General features: G+C 40.5%; 1 protein-coding gene across 1 annotated transcript in view; it reads right to left on the bottom strand.

Moving 5' to 3' along the window:
* Positions 1-20863, bottom strand: part of ITK (IL2 inducible T cell kinase) — a 64269-nt gene that overhangs the window by 15334 nt on the left and 28072 nt on the right. The window contains exons 5-8 of the mRNA XM_035013107.1: positions 19441-19481; positions 16396-16547; positions 12578-12643; positions 8560-8614 (exon numbers count right to left, since the gene is read on the bottom strand). Coding sequence (XP_034868998.1) covers positions 8560-8614; positions 12578-12643; positions 16396-16547; positions 19441-19481 — 314 coding nt within the window. The remainder of the gene's footprint in view (positions 1-8559; positions 8615-12577; positions 12644-16395; positions 16548-19440; positions 19482-20863) is intronic.

Here is a 20863-nt window from a genome sequence, read left to right as displayed (position 1 = left end):
TCTGGTGATGACGCGTAAGGAGGGAATAAAGACAGATAAATATAAGCTCTGCCCTTTTGGGGGTCCCCATGTACCAGGCTCCTTACAGATGTTATCCAACCCTCACTACAACACGGCAATCTAGATTTGGTATCCTCAGTTTACTGACGAGGATGCTGAGTGCCACAGAGCTGAAGTGACTGTCTCACAATCCACAATTAGTACGTGGCAGACCTGGGCTTTGAACCTTGAATGTGGCATGCGAGCAAAGCCCACGTTCCTTCCACTGCTCCATGATACCTCCTCTCAACACATGTTAGAAGCCAGTTCTCCATTCCCCTCCAAGGGCACAGAGCTTTCTGATCTTGAAGCTTCATCAGTTCCTTAATGGGAATGTATGTATTAGGCCCTTTCTAGAGTGCTGATTTTGCTGTGGGCAAAAGGAGAAAAAAATAGCAAACAAACATGAAGTTCCTGGTCTCATGCGGGAAGTGGAAAAAGGGAAAGCCCCAAGAATGTACTTTGGGCACACCCTTCCCTCAGCAGTTTTGCCCGCGCTGATGGAAAAAGTACAAGCAAATGCATATGCCAATGTATTCAGGCCTCGTGGGAACTTCAAAATCTGGACTCCGCTTTGAGTACTTCCTGTCTAGCGCTCTGTTCCTACCCAACTGTAAATCCATGCCGGTAATATTTTCAAAACCTATTATTTACTTAACTTCAACATGGTGAGGGCTGCAAGTGAAGGCCAGTGAAACACATGAGCCTCATGTGTGAACCACACATACCGGTAGCATATGGGGCAAAGGGTATACAGTTTGCAACAACGTGAGCCCCTCCATCTCCCAACCCCCAAAGTGGGTTGTCTACGCACAGTGAAAACAATACACACGGATGCCCATGCTAATTGTTTGACTCCTCGAATCCCAGCGTGGTTAGCAGCATCCCTGGCCTCTGTCAGCTGGATGCGAGACCCTGTCAAGTGTTCGCTGGGGAGAAAAAATCACCCCGTTGAGAACTATGGATCTGGCCTAACTCCCTACAACCCTGTGTCCCACACTTTGTTGATTATCACGATCACCTGAAGAAACTGAAGCACGGAACAAGACAAAACAAAAAAACCCAAACCAACAAACAGTTAACCGTGCTTCACCCCTTACCTATACACTTAGAATCTGTAGGACTGGCACCCTGGTTCCCGAGCTTTTTAGAAGCTTGCCATGTGATTCTTATAGACATCCAGGTTTGGTCTCCGTTGACTCAACTGAACATGTAGCTCTTACTTATAATTGTCCTGACTAGTAGTTTCTCTCTCTCAAAACAGCATTACATGTTAGAAAACTTGCCCAGATATATAACCTGCTACCTCTAACTTGGCCCTAAATCTGCAGGGGTGTGTATGTTGGGAGCAGGGGGCGGGGGGTGGCTGGGGACAACTGGCCCTTATATCATTGTGCATTCTTGTCAAACCTATAATTTACCACATAAATGTGAAACACTCCAAACTCTTCTTACCTCTTCTGGGACTTCAAGGATCTATTTTGAAAATCGGAGGGGGGTGGAAGGTGGGGGAATTGCATGAAGGTGGACAAAAGGTATACATTTCCAGTTATAAGGTAAGTAAGACCTGGGAAGTAAGGTCCAGCCTGATGACAATAATTAACAGTATTGTGTTTTCTATTTGAAAGTTGCTAAGAGAAAAAAAAAAAAAAAGAAAGTTGCTAAGAGAGTAGATCTTAGACATTCTCATCACAGGAGAAAACAATCTGTAACTATGTGTAGTGATGGATATTAATAAAACTTACTGTATTAATCATTTTGCAATATATATATCAATATACATATTATAATATATATAATTATTATTACAAATTATTACAATTGTACACATTAAACTTATAAAATGCGACATGTCAGTTATATCGCAATAAAACTGGGGCAAGAAAAGAAATCGAAGCTAAGACATGAATCTTCAGGCCCCTATTGCTTAGACATGCTCTTCCTACCCCAAGGCTGTGAGTTTGGGCTGCTCGGGCTGCTGCCTGAAAACAGGGGAAGAATTGAGGGAAATGCAGAACCATGTTTCTTTTTCTAAGATATCCTCAGACAGTCCTAGTATTCTTGGTTCACATAGAATTTATTTTAGTAATTTTTTTAAAAGATTTTATTTATTTATTTGACAGAGAGAGACACAGCGAGAGAGGGAACACAAGCAGGGGGAGCGAGAGAGGGAGAAGCAGGCTCCCTGCCGAGCAGGGAGCCCGACGCGGGGCTCAATCCCAGGACACTGGGATCATGACCTGAGCCGAAGGCAGACGCTTAACTGACTGAGCCACCCAGGCACCCCTATTTTAGTAATTTTTATTTCATGATTTTCTTTTAAATTTAAGAAATCCTTTATAATCTTTCTTGAGCAGTATATGATCTTGAGCCTATAGTTAGCATCCCACATTACCCACAATGTGTTCTGTGCAGAATCTTGGACATGGTGAGGACAGAAGAGTGCTAAACAGAGTCTTATTTTCCTTTTCTCAGATATAAATGTAAACCATTTATCCAGTGAAATATTAAAGTCTCTTTTAACATTTGCTTACAAATCCTCCTTTTAAAAACGTGATTTTTCCAAGCGTTAGAGTTTTTTCCCCTTTGGGGTCAGTAGTTTATTTAATTTCTAAAGTAAAGGTGATCTTTATGACATCAAAAATCCCAGATTCGTTCATTTGATTTTAAAATAGCTTTTGAAGCATAATTTACATACCATGAAATTCTCCCAGTTCAAATATACAATCCAGTAATTTTTAGTAAATTTATAGAGTTGTGCAACTCAATCTGATTTTAGAACATTTCCATTACTCCCCAAGTATACCTCTATTTTATTTGCACCCCTGCCACACTAATATGCTTTCTGTCTCTATAGATTTGCCTATTCTAGACATTTTAGGCAAATGAAATAATATAATAGGTGGTCTTTTGTGCCTGGCTCCTTTCGCTTGGCATATTGTTTTCAAGATTTATCCAAGTTGTAGTGTGTATCAGTACTTCGTTCCTTTTTATGGCTGAATAATATTCCATCATATGACCATACCACATTTTGTTTATCCATTCATTAATGGATGGGCATTGGGCTGTTTCCACCTTGTGGCTACTGTGAATAGTGAATCAGTGTCTGGCTTCTTTTGCTCAACATCACCTTTGTGATACTCATCCATGCATTACATGTAGCACAGTTTGTCTTCAGAGATTTTCCCCTTTTCCAAATATTGAAGCTTTTGCTCTTGCCTCATTGGAATGTGATGGGTTAAACTCAAGGCAGGAAGAAACAAAACTTCAGCAGAGGAAGATTTTATCTGCCTATCTAAGTTATTCTAAAAGGGGAAGAAATAGACCAAAAAAAAAACCACCAAAAACCCCCACAACAACAACAAAACAAACCCAGAAGTTTATCAAGTGTCTATAAAGAGGGGCGTGCAAACATCTCTTCTATTTAATTAGGAATGTTTTATTGTTGTTCTTATTCTTCCAAAGAAGCCGTTATTGTTGTTATTTTTTAAAACTGTAATCAGAGTGGGGCCCAACTGTTAACGAGAGTAATCCACAGACGTGAGAGATAGGGGAGGTAAGGTTTTCAGTCAGCTCGGCTGAGCATGGGAGGCTCAGAGCTCTTCCCCCACCATCGTTGCTCTAAGTAACATTCAGTGAGGGTGACAGGAAACTCTGGTCTGGGGCTGAGGCAGTCTAGAGTTCTGAGGAAAACGAGGCATCCAGCATGTGTGTTACCGCCTACTTCCTGTAAGGGGCTCAGAGGAAGTCACAACCACCAAGAACACTGGAGCTTAAAGGGTCTTTGCTCACATCACTGCCATGCAAAGGGGCACTGACTTACACAATGGAGCAGAAGGGTGGCCCCCATTCCTTGAGACATTTTCAAGGTCTTAGTTTACCTTTTACTAATTTACCTAGAAAAATAAAGAGGCAACACTAGGGAAAAAAAAGTCATGGAGGTGGTGAAATATATGGATGGGAATTATGGGGACGGGAGAGTAGAACTTAACTCATATATTCCCTTATTAACCGTGTGTGTGCATGCACCTGAGCGTACGTGTATGTATGCACCCCTCCTCTAGCCCAGAACTATGCCACTGATTCACTCTGAACTTGGCCTCAGTTTACTCTTCCATAACACAGATGTTCTTTAAAGGGAGTTCTTATTTTACCAGCCTCTAATTCTGTGAATTCCAGGTATTTCCTGATTAAATGTATGAGCTTCAGTTTCCTCATCTGCAAAATGTAAGGTTGTTGGGAGAATTAAAGCACATAGAAGATTTCCTGGAATCTACCAGAACAAGGACCGTTAGGGCTGTCACTAGCCATTATTGTCACATGCTATGGTATACCATCTGTTGGAAGTATTAATTCCACTGTCTGCCTTTATCTGAGATATGCTGACATATTAGGAGTATATTTCCTTCTTTCTGCCCATAGGATTTAAAGGTGAATTTACAGAAGGTAATCTCAACACACAGGGTAGGTTACTGCGAAAGACAGACTGATAATTCATAGCCTTGTCATGTGGCATTACACTTCAGGAGAATGTCTCTGACACATTCAGGAGCTGGTTGTTTTCTTCTCTTGAAACAAATCCATTATTAAGTCAACACTGCATCTTTAATGACATCTTTGAATCATAGAAATACGATAAACCAATGCCTTGGAGTAAGGCTCCTGCCTAAAATTCAGGTCACCCAACGTGTGCGATGCTGTAAGGTAAGGAATAGCTGCTCACAAGGAATTTACCCTCTACCTCAATGGGTTAAGACAGAAGAGAAACTCCTGAGGCCTGAGGCAGAGTGGGAACAGTGTCACTGGAGAAATAATGACATTGCACCATTCCAAGGCCAGGCCACCACATTCCATGGCCAGAGAGAGGGAAAGCATGAGAGGCTTCTCAGAGGTAGTGTTATCTGATAAATTGATAGGATGATGTAGGAGATGCTTTTCTGCAGTTCCCAAACTTGGGTAAGTCCCAGAATCACCTGGGTGCCACCTCCAGAGCTTCCACCTGGTGAGGGCTGGAGTTTGGAATTTGTATTTTTAAAAAGATCCCCCAATGATGCTCATGATCAGCCAGGTTCTCTTTAAGCATGGTTGTTAATTTAAAAACATTTATGAAGCATTTGATGTATTCATTCACTCAACAACTACTTATTGAGGAACTGCCTTGTCATAAATCCAGTTTGGGATTCTAGGTGTAGCAGGAAGATAAAGCCTTTATATTCTAGTGGAGAACTATGGATGGGACAGTACTGTCAGGAGGTCTAGTTAATAAAAATGCATCAATCCACCCCTTCAGTGTCCTCTACTTGTTAGATAAAGAGATTGTAAACACACCCAGGAAACAATTCTGCTTTTGTTTCAAGCAGAGGACAATACAGGGACTCACTGAAGTTTGCCCTTATATTACCGAAGGCGGCAAAGAGGATTTGGTCAAGTAGTTCAGAATATGAGCAGGAAGGAATGTTTCAACTGCCCCAGCAAGCAAAACGTATTTAAGTGTCTCCAAAGTAATCCCATAAAACAGGAAACCACTTCAGCTTGTCATTCATGTGGACTGTTTCAAGTGCGCCGTGGGTAACACTTCATCAACCAATGTGTGATTGAAAAGAACAAAACTGCACTTATTTAAACATTATAATTCAAGTTTTTAATTAATTTTGCAATCCTCTCAGTTCTCATCGGTCAGGTTTTACTATGCTATCCAATTACATAGGTTGGGGAACTAGGAGCCGAGCCAACTGCCCAGGCATCACAAGTTTAACTTGAAAAAATACAGATTCCCAGGAACTAACTGGAGATTCTGATTCTAGGTCTGGGGCAGGGCCCACGGGGAATCTGGATTTTTAAGTTTCCCAGTGAGTCTAATGCATGGTCTCCTGGGGACCACAGGAAATGATTAAGTGCTGAGTTGATGTGCGACCAAGGAAAAACCAGGGTCCAGTCATGACTCAGCTCAATTCCTCTTCCTCCCACGAGATGTGACTCCTTAGAATCTTCTCTGAGCTCCGAGGTCACAAACTGGAGAGTTTGCCTTGTTTCCCAGTAGAGTCTAAAGCTTACTGAGGTCAAAGATCCTGTCTCAAGTACCCCTAAGGGCTTCATCCTGTGCTCAGCAAAATGGTAAGGTACTCGAGTTCCTAGTCAGCAAGCGTGATGAAGGAAATGGTGCACACACACTGTAGCTGAGGCGGCTGCTAACAGAGACGGCGGCCAGAACTCAGGCTGCTTCTGATGCATCCCTCCCTGGTAAGCAGCGTCTTTTGGGAAATCCATAAACCACCGAACTTGCTCTTTGATGAGATCAAGCTGCCCAAGGGCAGAACATCTCACCTTGTCCTCTATGCTAGCTGCTTGCTAATTGGCAACTTACCTGCAGAAGATGGAGTTCACTGCTCCCAGTATGACTGTGGGTTTTCCTTCTCCCCCCCCTTTTCCTCTTTTAGAAATTCTATTTTTGCCTTAGATGGAATGAATCAATCTGTTACCAGTTTCCCTTTCTACAAAAGTACATAGCATGCTAATAATTAACTGTATGCCTTTAAATTATTCTTTGACAATATTCATCAACCCTCCACAGTGGCTCATTCCTAACCACTGTGCAAATAGTGGCCACCATGTTGGGTGACCAGCTGTCCCGGTTTGCCCAGGACTGAGTGGGCTGGGGATTCCTGAACACAGGACTCTCAGTTTTAAAACTGGGACAGTCCCAGGCAAACCAAGATGAGTTGGTCACCCCACCCGCATTCCGTGCAGGAAAGATTTGCAATTTAATTTAAAATTCTTAAAGATAGGGTGTCTGGGTTGCTCAGCTAGTTAAGCGTCTGCCTTCGGCTCAGGTCATGATCCCAGGGTCCTGAGACTGAGTTTCCTGCTTCTCCCTCTCCCTCTGCCTGTTGCTCCCCCTGCTCGTGCTTGCTCTCTCCCACTCCCTCTCTCTCTCTCTCTCAAATAAATAAGTAAAATCTTTTAAAAAATAAAATTCTTAAAGATAGGAAAACCTTCAGACCCAAACTGAGAAATGTTATATGGTGAAATGGCAGGAATAGGGTTGACATTTTGGCACAGGGAGATTAATGCTTCCATCAACTCATACCAACGGTTTACTGGTGTCACCGGTGAGGCTAGTGTTGGGTACAGGTCATTAACATCGTCTGAATATTAGATGCACCTGGAGAGATTTTTCTCTGAATTACTAATGCCTAGATCCTACCAACTAGATATTCTGATTTAATTAATCTGGGGTGGGGCTTGGGCACAGGTATTTTTAAAAATGTTTCCCAGGGAATTCTAGTGTGCAAACAGGTCTGAGAACAACTGCTCTAAGCATATATGCTGGTAAATTCATTGATTGCTCTGTGGAAGACTTTTTCTCCATAACTCCATGCATTTGGTTTCTCTGAAAGAGCCGTCAGTGTGCAATTTTTCAGTGCTACTCAAAGTGTGGTCTGTGGGTGGGCGCCAGATGGCAAATTGTTGCTGGTCCATCACCAAACAAAAAGAGAAATCGAGAGTAGGCATTTAGAAATTTTTCATAGCAATCAGAGTAATTTTATGTCTAATGAATCTAAAGCTAATAAAAAAATTGAACTTGAATTTTTTGTGTCTTTGCTTCTTTATTTTTTCTAGTAGTTTATTTTTATTTCTTTTATAAAATGTAAGTCTGTGACAAATTGGAAATTGAAAACCAACCACAAAAATGTGATCCATCAACACAGACATTTGAGAGGCACTGTCCTAGAATAACAAATGACCCTCTGGTCCAGGCAGAGAGGGTTCACCTTGAGTGCCAATCACCTGATGGTGGCTGCCTGCAGCCCCATGTTTGAGAAGGATCCCAAAGCCATGGACCATGATCAACTCTCTCACATAAGATCAGGAGCAAAGGATGACAGCATGAGTATTGGGTAACTGTCATTGCTGATTTAATCCAACGCTCATCCTGTACTCATTGAGAAACTAAGGTCCAGGAAGAAGAAACATCCCCCAAATCACCCACTGTGTTGGTGAGAGAGCAGGGACTGGGACCTGTACTTTCCCCACTGCACCCTGCTTTCTCTCTTCTCATCCCTCTCTCCCTTTATTCTGACATCCCTGGGCAAGATCAGTCCTGCTACTTATACTGCATGGCTGTTGAGAACCGCTGCATGAAAAATAAGTTAAAACAAGTGATGTATTTCTTCTGGACACACAACCCAACCAAGTAGTATCTAAGTCACACTCACCCCTGAGTGAGAAGCAGGCAAGGCAACTAGCCCCATGGCCCCCCGGGGTCAGCCATCCTGGCCAGAAAGGCCACGATACCTGTTGTGACAGTTGCACGTCAGTACCAAGGCCTTGAACCCTCACTGGGTTTCTTACCCTATTATATGCTAGTTTCTATAAATCCCCAGAATATTTCCACTGGACATGAAAACCAGTGTAATCCAGTATGCCGGCTTACTGCATTGGCATAAATGATAGCATGGCTGGAAAAAAGAGCAAAATTCATTTTATTTTAAGTCAAAAGGTAGGTTAAAGGAGACTTACTGTGTCCAAAAGAAGTTTTTCAGCTTTGTCTCGGCTGATACTCTTATTGTACCACCTGAAAGCAGGAAAAAGTCATATGTCAATGACAGTTAAAAAATTTTTATTATTTACTTGTAAAAGATAATGCTAGAAAATGATTTGGTCTTTTTCTGTCTGTACCAGTGCCTTCCAACTTAAAAACAAAGGCATGAACCATTTCCAGGTAATAAAATGTTTAATTGGAAGGAAACAAAGGAATCAGAATTGGTAAAGTGTCAATAATTTTTGAAGCTGGGTTTTGGGTATATGGAGGTTTATTATATTATTCTCCTTACTTTTGTGCAAGTTGGAAATTTTCCATAATAAAATTTTAGAAAACCTTCATCTTCTCCATTTCATAAGTCAGTGGGTGGTTTTGAGTAGGATGATGCTAGGACAGCTATAAAAACTGATCACAAATTTGAAAGTTTAGGCTTGTAAAGCAATTGCAGTATTTTCCTCTTTTAGATTGGTTTTCAAGATCTTCTGCAAAATGATTATATTATTTTTATAATTTTGGGGTCTGGTGAAAAAAAACCCTAAAAAGTGGTAAGAAGAATATGAGTGATTTTTAGAGGTGAGGTTTTTGAATGTTGCTGGTAACACTTGAGCCACATCCTGGGTTCCCTGGCTACTTATTAGATAAGAGGAGTTAGAAGGATCATCAGTTAACAATCAGTTTTAGGAAAGTATAAACCCCAGAGGAGAGAAGTTCCGGGTGGGGAAGGAACATTACTCATCAAACTCGTGTGGCTATTAGAAAGTAGCTACAAATAAGGGAATTAATGGAGCCACCTGAACTTTTGAACATCATGTAACTGAGTGGTACTTTATACCGCAGTGGGCTCTTGTAACTTATCTAGCTGAGGGATGGCAAATAGGCTTCATCTCATGTGCAAGCTCTGGTCAATTAGTCGTAGCTGCCTAAAGCTGTGCACCTGAGCTCAGTAGGTAAGTGTGTCATGATCTAAGAGTGATGTCTACCCTGAGTTCAGGAATGGGGAGGGAATGCCAGCTAGAGTTCCTCCTTCAACTTGTCTGACCCTTCATTTTAAGGGAAAGGGATCTGAGATCCAGCCTGGTGAGGAAACTCGCCCAAGGTTATGCCCCCAAATCAGGGCAGGAGACCTGAAGCCAATCATTGGATGTACCAAACCATGATTATGCTCCCAGATGGTACATTTTTGAGTTCTTATGCAGATGTCACCTGAAACTAGACAATACTAAGTTCAAGGATAAAAAATCATCATATTGGGTATTTTATATATATATATACTTATATATATATATAAGTATATAAAAGTATATATAAAGTCTGGATGTTTGCTTGTGAGTCATTTTATTCTCTAGCTGTGATTCCATAATCTGAAAATGCAAACCGACAGTATGTAGAATAAATAGGGCTCACAGACTGTTTTGCTTATATGGTCTAGTGTTTTGTTTTGTTCTGTTTTGTTTATGAACTAAAATACCTTCGGGGGGGGGGAATACACTTTTTTATTTGCCTCAGGCTCCACCATTCTCTAGTGCTTTATACTCTGCTGGAATTTTGAGTTTGTTCCCTCTATCATGAATGACGAGATTCTGATTAAAAGCAAAAACAAAACTTCCCAGCCTAATGATCATTTGAAATAAATGCCTATTTTTTTCCCTAAAGGCATTGGCTATAAAAAAATGAAAGGATTTTATTTAAGCATATTTCCTACATGTTTCATTGCAGCTCAAGTATTCTTGGAACTGATGACTCTTCTGTTAGCTGAGGGAGGGGCTACTCACACATACTTGATCAAAGCCAGTCTCAGGTTGAGAGACTCTTCAGAAAATGGTAGCTCTTCACTACAGAGTCTATTAGAATTTCAGCAACAAATAACTTGACCACATTTGAACTAATAAGAGCCCAAATGAGTTAACAGAAGTCTTCATTAGCTAATATTCTTCAACCCTGGTATCTTACATTTGGAGAGGACTTAAACATTTTTCATTTTTAAATAATTTCAAATGTATAGAAAAGTTATAAAATACTATTAAAGAACTCCCATATACACTTGACCCAGATGAACTAATTTCTGACATTTTACGTATTTGCTTTACCATTCCCTCTGAATATATATATATATGTATTTTCCAAACCATTTGAGAATAGACTTTTACTCCTAAGTACTTCAATATGTATTTCTTTTTTTTTTTTTTAAGATTTTATTTATTTGTCAGAGAGAGAGAGAGAGAGAACAAGCAGGGGGAGCGGCAGGCAGGGGGAGAGGGAGCTCAATCCCAGGACCCTGGGATCATGACCTGAGCCGAAGGCAGACGCTTAAAGGCTGAGCCACCCAGGAGCCCCTTCAGTATGTATTTCTAAGAAATAGAATATATACTTATATACCTATATAAAAATGGTACAATTACCAAAATCAGGAAATTTAACATTGATGCAATACTATTATCTAATTTCAGACTTTATTCAAATTTCATCGGTTGTCCCAATGATGTGTTTTGTCATTTTTTTTTTTTTTTTTTAGAGAGGGAGAGAGAGAGAGGTGGGGGGAAGGGGCAAAAGGAGAGGGAGAAAGAGAATCTTAAGCAGGTTCTATGCCCAGCATGGAACCCAAAACACGGCTTGATCTCACAACTCTGAAATCATGACCTGAGCTGAAATTAAGAGCCAGATGCTTAACTGACTGAACCACCCAGGTGCCCTTGGTTTTTTTTTAATGGCTCAAGATCCAATCCAGGATTACTAGTCCATTTAATCAACACTCATCTCCTTAAGCTCCTTCAATGTGGACCAATTTCTCAGCCTTTTGTGTCTTTTATAATATTAACATTTTTGAAGAGCACAGGCCAATTATTTTGTAGAATATGGATTTGCCTATTATTTCCTCATGATGAAACTCAGATTATGCATGTCTGGGCAGGAATATCCAGAAGTAATGTTGTGTCCTTCTCAGTGCATCACATCAGGAGGCTTGGGGTGTCTGTTTAGACATCATTGATGTTTCTTGCCTGAATTAGTTGATACTTTGAGTTACAAATGGTGATTTTTAAATGTGATCATCCTTCTACATTCATTAGCTGGCACTCTATGGTGAGAAAGAACTTTCTCGTTTATTTATTTATTTACTTACTTACCTATCAAACTATCTGCTTGTTATCGATTCTTATTTTACTCAACGGACTGTAGTCCATTACTGTCATTACTTATTTTGACACTCAAATTGTCACATATTTGGCCAGAAGGAACAATTTTAAGCTTCTTTGCCCTTTCACAAGTCCACATCATTAAAATATTTTGGGGGGCAGTACTTCTTTACTTTCTGGTGCAAGGTGTTCCAAGTTCATCCTGTTCTTTCCCTGCCTCGACTCTGAATCCCCAAGCCGTTTTTTCAAGAACTCTGTTTTAGTGGGAAGCGCTATTTAGAGAGGAAGATCTGTGAACACAGAGCTGTTGTGGTGGCTATGAGGCTATTGTTTCTGGACCCTCCAGCAGGTGAGCTGGGGAGCATACGTACATGGTGAGTACATTGTCCACTACAATTGCATTTTATTAAACATTAAGTAGTTCCATTAAAATTATATCCATGTGAACTCTTCTCTAAGTGACAACTTGAAATAAACAATACAAGCCAAGCAGATATTTAATACCTATTTGTCTGCTATTTTGGTATTGGAAGTACTGCCTTAAAGCGTGTTTTAAGTGAGTTTGTATTTGATCAGTGTTCATACTGTTTTCTTCCTTCTCAAGTAAGACCAAGATTCCCAGAAGAATCTTTTCCTTTTACCACAATCTATGTGCATATCTTAGAGTCATCTGTTTGATAAAAGGGGAGGTGAGTACATATATAGGCCCCCTTCTTCTATTTAAATTGTTCCTCTACTGTTTACTTAGGGATCAAAGCACAAGAGAAAAAAAATGCTTGGTACTTTTATAATCAACCAATAATTTATTCCTAATCTAAGGAGGACCTTAGTACCATATTTTTAGAAAACAAAGAAAATATCTTACTCATAAGTTTCCAGGCTATTTGGAGATTTTTCCACCAGATAACTGCTTGGTACATATCCTTCATGCCTGTTAAAAGAGAAATTCATGTTTAGACTATTATAGGACAAATTTTCACATCTCCATTTTAGAGGTGGTTCAATCCGTTAAAAGTCATTTAAAGATGGGGGAGTCTTACATTATTTGGCATTCATGATAAGACATTTTAAAGTTTTAGAATAAAAGAGTCGCTAAAAATAACAAAAATCCACCATCTGTTAAAGGCAATAGATTTCACCACTAAAATGTGAACCATAATAAATAAGAAGTGGCCATGTCAGTCAAAAAGCATTATTTGTTGCTCTCCTCATTGTGAAATTTCCTCTAGTGGAAAAAAGATTAATGTTCAGTCTCTATTTTCTATAAGGAAACATTTTCTTTGGGGTGTGACAATTAGTATTTTTTCCACTTTAGTGCTACCATTTTATAGTCAAGAACCCAAAATAATTAAAATATAAAAAATCACTTTCCAACCACAGGTCCCAAAAGATACTGCCAGTCAGCATTATAAGCTTTTAATTCAAGGCCTCCCTAATATGTTGTTGTTGTTAGTTGAACTCCCTCAGATACAAATGGTAAAACATGAGAAAAAAGAATAGAGTCACGCTGGATTTAGAGGTAGGAGCTTCTTTTGAGCAGGAATACATAATTGTGCATAAACAAAGACATATGGATAAGGAGACTAATCAGCACATCAAAATACTTTACATTTGTGTGTGGTCTTGTATTTTGCAAAGCATGTTCACATTCATTATTGCATTTAATACTACAAGGTGAAAACAATGTCTCTTTTACTCTCTGGGGCTCTGGCTCCCTCTCTGTAAAATGAGGGCCTTAAACTAGATTCCACATAAAATTCCTCCCAACTCTGCCAATCTATAAAAAGATGCCTGAGAGTTTCTTGCTCTTTACTTCATAAAGCATATTTTAATTTTTATATAATAAGGCCATTTTTCAATCTGGTGATGGTGTTTAATGAGGAATGCATAATCTATTTTACAGAATTGTTTTGAGGAGTAAAGAAATCAAGAATGGGGATGCCAAATATGGGAAGATTGTCTCATATCCTGTGCCCATGGCTGACATTGCTAGTCAATCATGACATGCTTCCTTTGGAGAACTGAACACCCAGCTTCAGAATCATCCCTAATATGGTGCTCAAGGCAGTCTGTGCCAATTGATAGAAATCAAGTTATTCTAAAATTTGCTATTTCTTTTATATCTGTCTTTTGGAATCCACTTGATTTTGTCTGGTTTTGCCAACCATATGTTTGCAATTCCAGTACTAGGTCAAATATAATTTTTACTTTCAAATAGAATAACTGTGTTCTAATATGCCAACCACATAACATTATGTGATAATATCATTATCACAAATGGTGATTCTCTTCATTTGTATGTGGATGTAGAATTTACAAAGCTCCTTTCACTTTTAGCATCTCATTGATTCCCTCAACCCTGTAAGATAGACAGAACTGATATTATCATCTGTGTTTCATAGATAAGGAAATGGATGCCTAAAGTTTAAGTGACTTTTCCAAAGACCTACAACAAGAGCAGCTGATACTAAAGTCCAAGGCTTCTGTCGCCCCATCTTGTGTACTTTCCACGATACTGCATTATTACAAAGCACGCTGGGGAAATTCCCAAAACACCAATTAGATTCTAGGGTGTCCTCTTTGATGGCCTTTGAAGTGCAGAGCTGAGTATTTCCATAGGCCACTGAACAAAGGGTAAACTGTCATTTGGGGAAGTGAAACCTAGGAGAAGAAATTTCTTGGCACATTAGGTGTGCTAAATAAATGTCAGTTGACTGGAGGAGTGAATTTCTGAATAAGTTCTTCTGGCAGTCTGTTTCTGATATGGGACTCCTTATAATAGGCAAAGCGAAGGTGATGTGATAGGCCTCACTTGCCTCCACGAGTCAGCTAGAGAGGGAGGTTCCACACGAGGTGCTTTGGGGTCTGTTCCTAGCTAGCCAGCAGCACTGGCTCCTAGACCACAGTCCTTGAACGCACCGTATTTTCCACCCCTCCCTCACTCTCCCTCTAGTGGTGTCAATAAGGCTACTTAAAGAGAAGGCGCTTTGACAAAGCAAGTTTTGATCTCTGTAAAAAGTAAAGCCTTAACCCTAAAGATATTTGTGTGCCTCTTTTTTTACTCATCAGATTAGCTTTTTTTTTTTTTTTTAAGGTTCGTGATACCCAGTGTTGACACTCCCACACACTGTTGGTGGGTAGTGGGAATGTAAATTTGGCAACCTTTCTGAGGGAATTATCTACCTAAATTGAGATGCTCTGACTCAACAGTTCCATAGTTAGAAATATGAGATAAATATTTTTGCAAAAGAAAAATATATTTTTAAAACTATATATGTTGCAATTTTTTTTCAAAAAATTGCCCAGAAACATGAGCATGAGCAATACGAGATCTTCATTGTGGCTTTGTTTAAAATAACAAAGAAAACAATTTGGAAACTAAATATCCTACCATTTAAGATCATTCAAATATTTATAATACAAGCACACCTTCCAAAACTATGCAATTATTTAAAAAATAAATTTGTATCACTGATATGAAAAGATCTCCAAGATATATTACTAAAGGTCAAAAGCAAGGTGAAGAGCAGAATGAATCACCTTTGTGTGAATGAAAAAGAAAGGATTCATTTGTGTATGTATAAATTTTTTGTTTGGGATACATAAGAAAGTGTTAATAGTGATTACTTTTGGAATTGATATGGGGACAAATGGAGGTTGGATTTTTATTTTTTTTAAATAAAACATCGATTTAGGCCATCCAACACTGCAGTGATGGAGTCTTTTCTTTTTCTTTTTTATATTTTTAAATCAGTAATAACCTCATGCTTTAAAAATGTATAAACCTGTAATATTAGTATACAAGGATGTTCATTGCAGTGTTGTTAATATCTGCAATATATTGGAAATAACCTGAGCACCCAGCAAGAGAATTGCTCAGTTATGGTATACTTTTGTGTTAGATTTATGCAATCATTGAAATCATATTCTGGAGAATATTCCAGGGCTTGGGTAAATACCTCTGACATATTAAAAGGAAAAACTAAAGCCTTATAAAACAATATGAATCTGATGCCTTAAAATTAAGTACTAGTATCTAAGTCATATATATCCCAGAGCATTCTGAAAGTTAACAAAAGTAATTTTGTTGTATTTCAGATCAGAGAAGGGCTTATAAGATTTTTTTTTTTTCCATTCAGAACTCCCATAGTGGGCAACTGGTATTAGCACAACTCAACTTTCTCCCTGAATCATGTAGATGGCTAGTTCAAAGACTGGTAGTGTAGCTAAGTCTTTAGTATCTTCTTCCTGATGCTTCTTAATATAACCACTAATCTGTACCATTTCCATATGCTTTTTCTTTTCACTGAAAATAGACACTTCACAATGGGATGTGCCTTCAGTCTCATCTAAACACTCAAGAACAATAGTGCTTCCTTGTAGAACAAGCTGCCAATCTCCTACTCTATGGATGTTAGTGAAAAAACCCAGGGAATTTTTAGATGGGCTTGGGGGCTGGGAGTGCTTGTGGGGGAGCGAGCATAGCAAGTGACACCTCCACCACTTCTGAGAAGTGGAAAGATCCCCTCAACCACTTCTGCCTTCCTCTTTCTTTTACCTCTGCTCTCCTCTCCTAACTCAGCACAATGGTCATGCTGATGGAGGCAGGACATATCATTCCAGTGTTTTCTCTGTTCTCACCTACCCTCAAGCCCTGGGACAGCAACCACAAAGATGCCTTACCCATTCCTGTCCTGTACTCTCCACCAGTGAATCTCGGAACTGTCCAGCAGGTAGTACTCCTCATTGCGTTGTAGCATGAGCTCCTGTGGATCGTTTGTTTGGTAGTCATACAAGGCAATGACAATGGTTTCTTCATGTTCCCGAAGTGATCGCTGGAGGAGGTAGAAAACAAAACCAAGCGATGACATAGAAAGGAGGTAAACTGCAGAACAAGGTCAACAAGTCCCTAAATTATAACTTGCTCCTGGTTCTATGCCAGGTCAATACACCAGTTCCTACAATCCATTGGGTATTTGCTGAAACCACCTGCCTTCTCTAGTTGGCTTTCTTTATGACTTAAGACTGTAGTGCTGAATATGACACAAAGACAATCAGTACCTGGAATTCTTTGCCCCTCTCATTCTGTGTGCTGAATTTTGACCACAGTGAATTCCAAGCAGCTACATGCTTTTCATAAAAGTCTGTTGGTCACAAGTTGCAGCCTCTCTACTGGCAGCATCATATTCTCGATGAAAGTGATGCAGTCACTGCTAAGTTATTCAGTACATGCTTTTCTGATTTGACTTGCAGCTTTGTCCAGATCCATAGGATCATAGACTCCTGGAGCTGGAATGCCTCTGAGAGATCATTCAATCCATTCTTCTGTTTAGAATGGGGAAACAGAGCCCCAGATGGGGAAATAGATATGGCTAAGCTTAACCCTTGAATTAATCTTAATGCTCTCTCTACGATAGCACATGGACTTCCTTCTTCCTCTTAGGGGCTCTCTTGCCTAAATCTACTTCTCAGTACCTTTTTAAGAATGATATGTTGAAGACATGAAGAAGAGATGATAAAGCAAACAATTGTGGAAGTTCAGGAAGGGCACACTTGCTACAGTTTGGCAGATTTTGTGAGACAGTAAATATGGAAGAGATTGAGATTACTGGTGGAGATGAGATTTGGTGTTGAGAAGCCAGTTTCTTTCTTTTTCTTTTTCTTTTTTTAAAGATTTTATTTATTTGACAGAGAGAGACACAGCGAGAGAGGGAACATAAGCAGGGTGAGTGGGAGAGGGAGAAACAGGCTTCCCACTGAACAGGGTGCCTGATGTGGGGTTTGAACCCAGGACCCTGGGACCATGACCTGAGCCGAAGGCAGATGCTTAACGACTGAGCCACCCAGGTACCCCGAGAAGCCAAAGTTTCTATGAGCACATTGAAGCATTTGGTGGTATAAAAGTCCTGGAGATCTAGAAAGAAAAGCTTGTCGTACTGATGTAGTATGTCATCCCAGCTGAGCCCAGTTTAGGATTTGAAGTCTAGATATCGGTGGAGCTCATGAGATGGTGTACTGGAGTACTGCAGATAAGAGTCAATGGGACTGAGGCTTTCACCCCAAGAGCTAATGGAGGAAGGATTTATATTCAAGGGCACCTGAAGATTGCAGAGGGCTATGACATCATGGTATTCATCCCATTATAGGCCCAACTAATTGATCAATCCCTATGAAAAGAAAGCTAAGAGCAAGGTTCTCAAACCATGGTGGTAGTTTTCCATAGGGAGCATCTTGGACATCTATGGGGATGTTTTGAACGTCAGAAAGGTTTAGGTGTGCTGCTAGCATTTAATGGGAGAGGACCAAGAATGCAAAAAATCTCGGCAGTATCCCACATCCTGTACAACTTTTGAACGTCCTATTAAACATTCATGTGGTGAGAAACCTGCTTATAATAATAATGTATAATAATACTCTGAGCCTAGATCCTACCTCTACCCTATATAGTTGGGACTATGGGGGAAACCATCTGCAAGCCAGAGGTGACTTCCCCAGATATGGCTTGATTCACCTAAATCTTATAAGTCAGTATATTAGATCAGTCTTTCTCCCTACTTCAATGTGCTCCAGAATCACCTAGAGGTTTATTAAAATGCAGATTGCTGAGACCCTCTTCCAGAGTTATGAATACAGTAGGTCTGGGGTGGGGCCTGAGAATTTACATTGCATTTCTAACCAGCTCCCAAGTGATGCTGATACTGCTCGTCCAGGGACCACACTTTGAGAACCACCACTTGAGTTAAAGACCACCACTCCAGAAGCTCTGCTGCCTACTAGCTTAACTACTAAGCTGTTGAATGGCCTTGGAAAAGACTCAAAATCTCTCTTGGGACTTGATTTCCCAAGCTTTAAAATGTGAATAAAACTATAACCCTCTGAAGTGGCTAGAACAGACAATGAGGAAAGGAGGTACATTCATATATATGTGTATATATATTTAATATATAAAGATTTATATATATGTATATCTTTGAAATAGTAAAAGTGTGGAAGTACTTTGAAAAATATAAAATAATATCAAAAGTAAGGTGTGGAGTAACTATACAATTTTATTTTATTTTTTAAAAAGATATTATTTATTCATTTGAAAAAGAGAGAGAGAGAGCATGAGTGGGCAGAGGGAGAGGGACAAGCAGACTCCCCACTGAGCAGGGAGCCCAACTTGTCCCAGGCTTATCCTTTTAAAGATTTTATTTATTCATTTGAGAAAGAGAGAGAGAGAGAGAGAGCATGAGTGGGCTGAGGGAGAGGGATAAGCAGACTCCCCACTGAGCAGGGAGCCCAACTTGTCCCAGGCTTGTCCCATTGTCGTACTGATGCTTCATTGTCGTACAATGCTTCTGAGATCATAACCTGAGCTGAAGGCAAACGCTTAACCATCTGAGCCAACCAGGTGCCACAATACACTATTTTATATAGATAGCTGTCATTATACCCCAAAGTGGTCAGGTGGCTGGATACACAGTTTGTTATCAATAAGTTTTTGTTGAATGAATAAAGTAAACTGAAGACTTAGCAGCTGAGCAGTCCTTTTATGTAAACAGACCCATGAGACAGTTCAGGTTCAAGAGACCCAGTGTGTTCATTTCAACTGAATTACTATAACCTGCTGCATTTGCCAAGGATCTGAAAAATCTGGGCAGATGGGGAAAGTGCAAAGGGGACATGCCAGTCAGGCAGCTGCAGTGATGGGTGTCCACCGTGCCCAGAGCTCGAGCCCTTACTTACCCTGTTGTCTTCAGGAGTAGGAGGAAGAGGCTTCTTTGAAGCTGAAACGAGGAAAACAGAAAAAGAAAATGAGCATGAAACCGAATGTGCCCAACCGGAGGTGAGCAGCCAGAGGGCTTTTCAGAGAAAAGGGGCCCTTAGGTGAACAACAGAAGAAAAGGGCCAGAAGAAGCTGATGAGACACAGAGAAACGAAAATCAGCCTTGTAGAGCCCGTGTTTTATCTCTTTTAGCCTATTGGTTCCCCACTTTATTTTCTAGAAGATACCAGAAACTTCTAAAAGTCAATATTCTGTATTCCCAGTTAAAGCCTAATCCAAAAGTTGCTTCAGAGGCATTAGGCTTGTGTCCTTCCATGTGGGCCGGGAGACCTCCACAAACACACCTACCACCTGCCAAACCCCGGAGTGGGAATTGGTGACTCAGGGTAACAGTGACTCAGCTTCCTGAGGTAGCCATGGGCTTGGGGAGGAGGTGGGTGAGGTGAGGGGTCATTGTGTTATTTTTGGGGAGGGCTGGAATCTACTTTTAGTTACCTTAATGCTTCTGAGCATGTGTTCTGGCTACCTCCTCCAAACAACACCCTTAGCACCTCTCTCTCTCTCTGTTTATCTGTTTATGTCTCCACAGCTCCCTCTCTTCACCTCTCCTCTATGCCTTCTTTCCTGCTCTCTTCTTTCTCTCCCTCCTTTTGTCTCTTCCTCTGTCTCTTGGTATTTCTCCTTTGAGGCCCTGAAAAGGTCATTCCTGGAATCAATAGACCAAAGTTGAATGTCTGGGAGTAGGTGTGGCATGGGAGGCCGCACATCAGCTTCTGCTCAGTTCAAAGAATGATTTAAAAATTAGAGATAATATGGGAATAGGCTCCATAAGTAGGTGGTGAGCTCCTCATCTCTGCATGAGATTGACTCACGTATGAGGTTGATCCCTTCCTGACCGGGACAGCATCTCTCAGGAAGGCGGTAAGAGGAGACCAATACAGTGACATGGGAACCCAGCCCGTGTGCTAACTCCTTAAGCCAGGGCAGGGTGGGGTGTTGACTTGGGTTTGTGATTAACAGAGAAGAAGCAAACAAACGTAACTGGAAGCATGGATCCTATTTAGCACTCAACTCAGAGTACCAGGAGACTGGCATTCTCTCCCCAGCTCCACTGGGAATGAGCTGTGTGGCCTTGGGCCCCTTCCAACCCTGAACATTCTGCAACGTATATCTTTTCCTCTAGCCTTGCTCTTCCCTTCTTTCTTCTCCCTCTGGGTGCAGTTGGATTGTATGACATCAGAGCCAGTTCTGGTTGCAGAAATGAGTGTCGCTGTGGGTTGGGTAGAGCAGGGTCCATTTTTACCCAACCACCTCCGCTGCTTTCCAGACATACACACACACACTGCTGTATCTCAGCTTCAGATTCCTCTGTCTACAAATAAG

This window comes from Mirounga leonina, unplaced genomic scaffold (genome assembly GCF_011800145.1).
Source record: "Mirounga leonina isolate KUSES-001 unplaced genomic scaffold, KU_Mleo_1.0 Mir_104, whole genome shotgun sequence".
NCBI lineage: Eukaryota > Metazoa > Chordata > Mammalia > Carnivora > Phocidae > Mirounga > Mirounga leonina.
The sequence above is the reverse complement of the archived record's forward strand: the minus strand, read 5'-3'. Positions and strand labels throughout refer to the sequence as shown.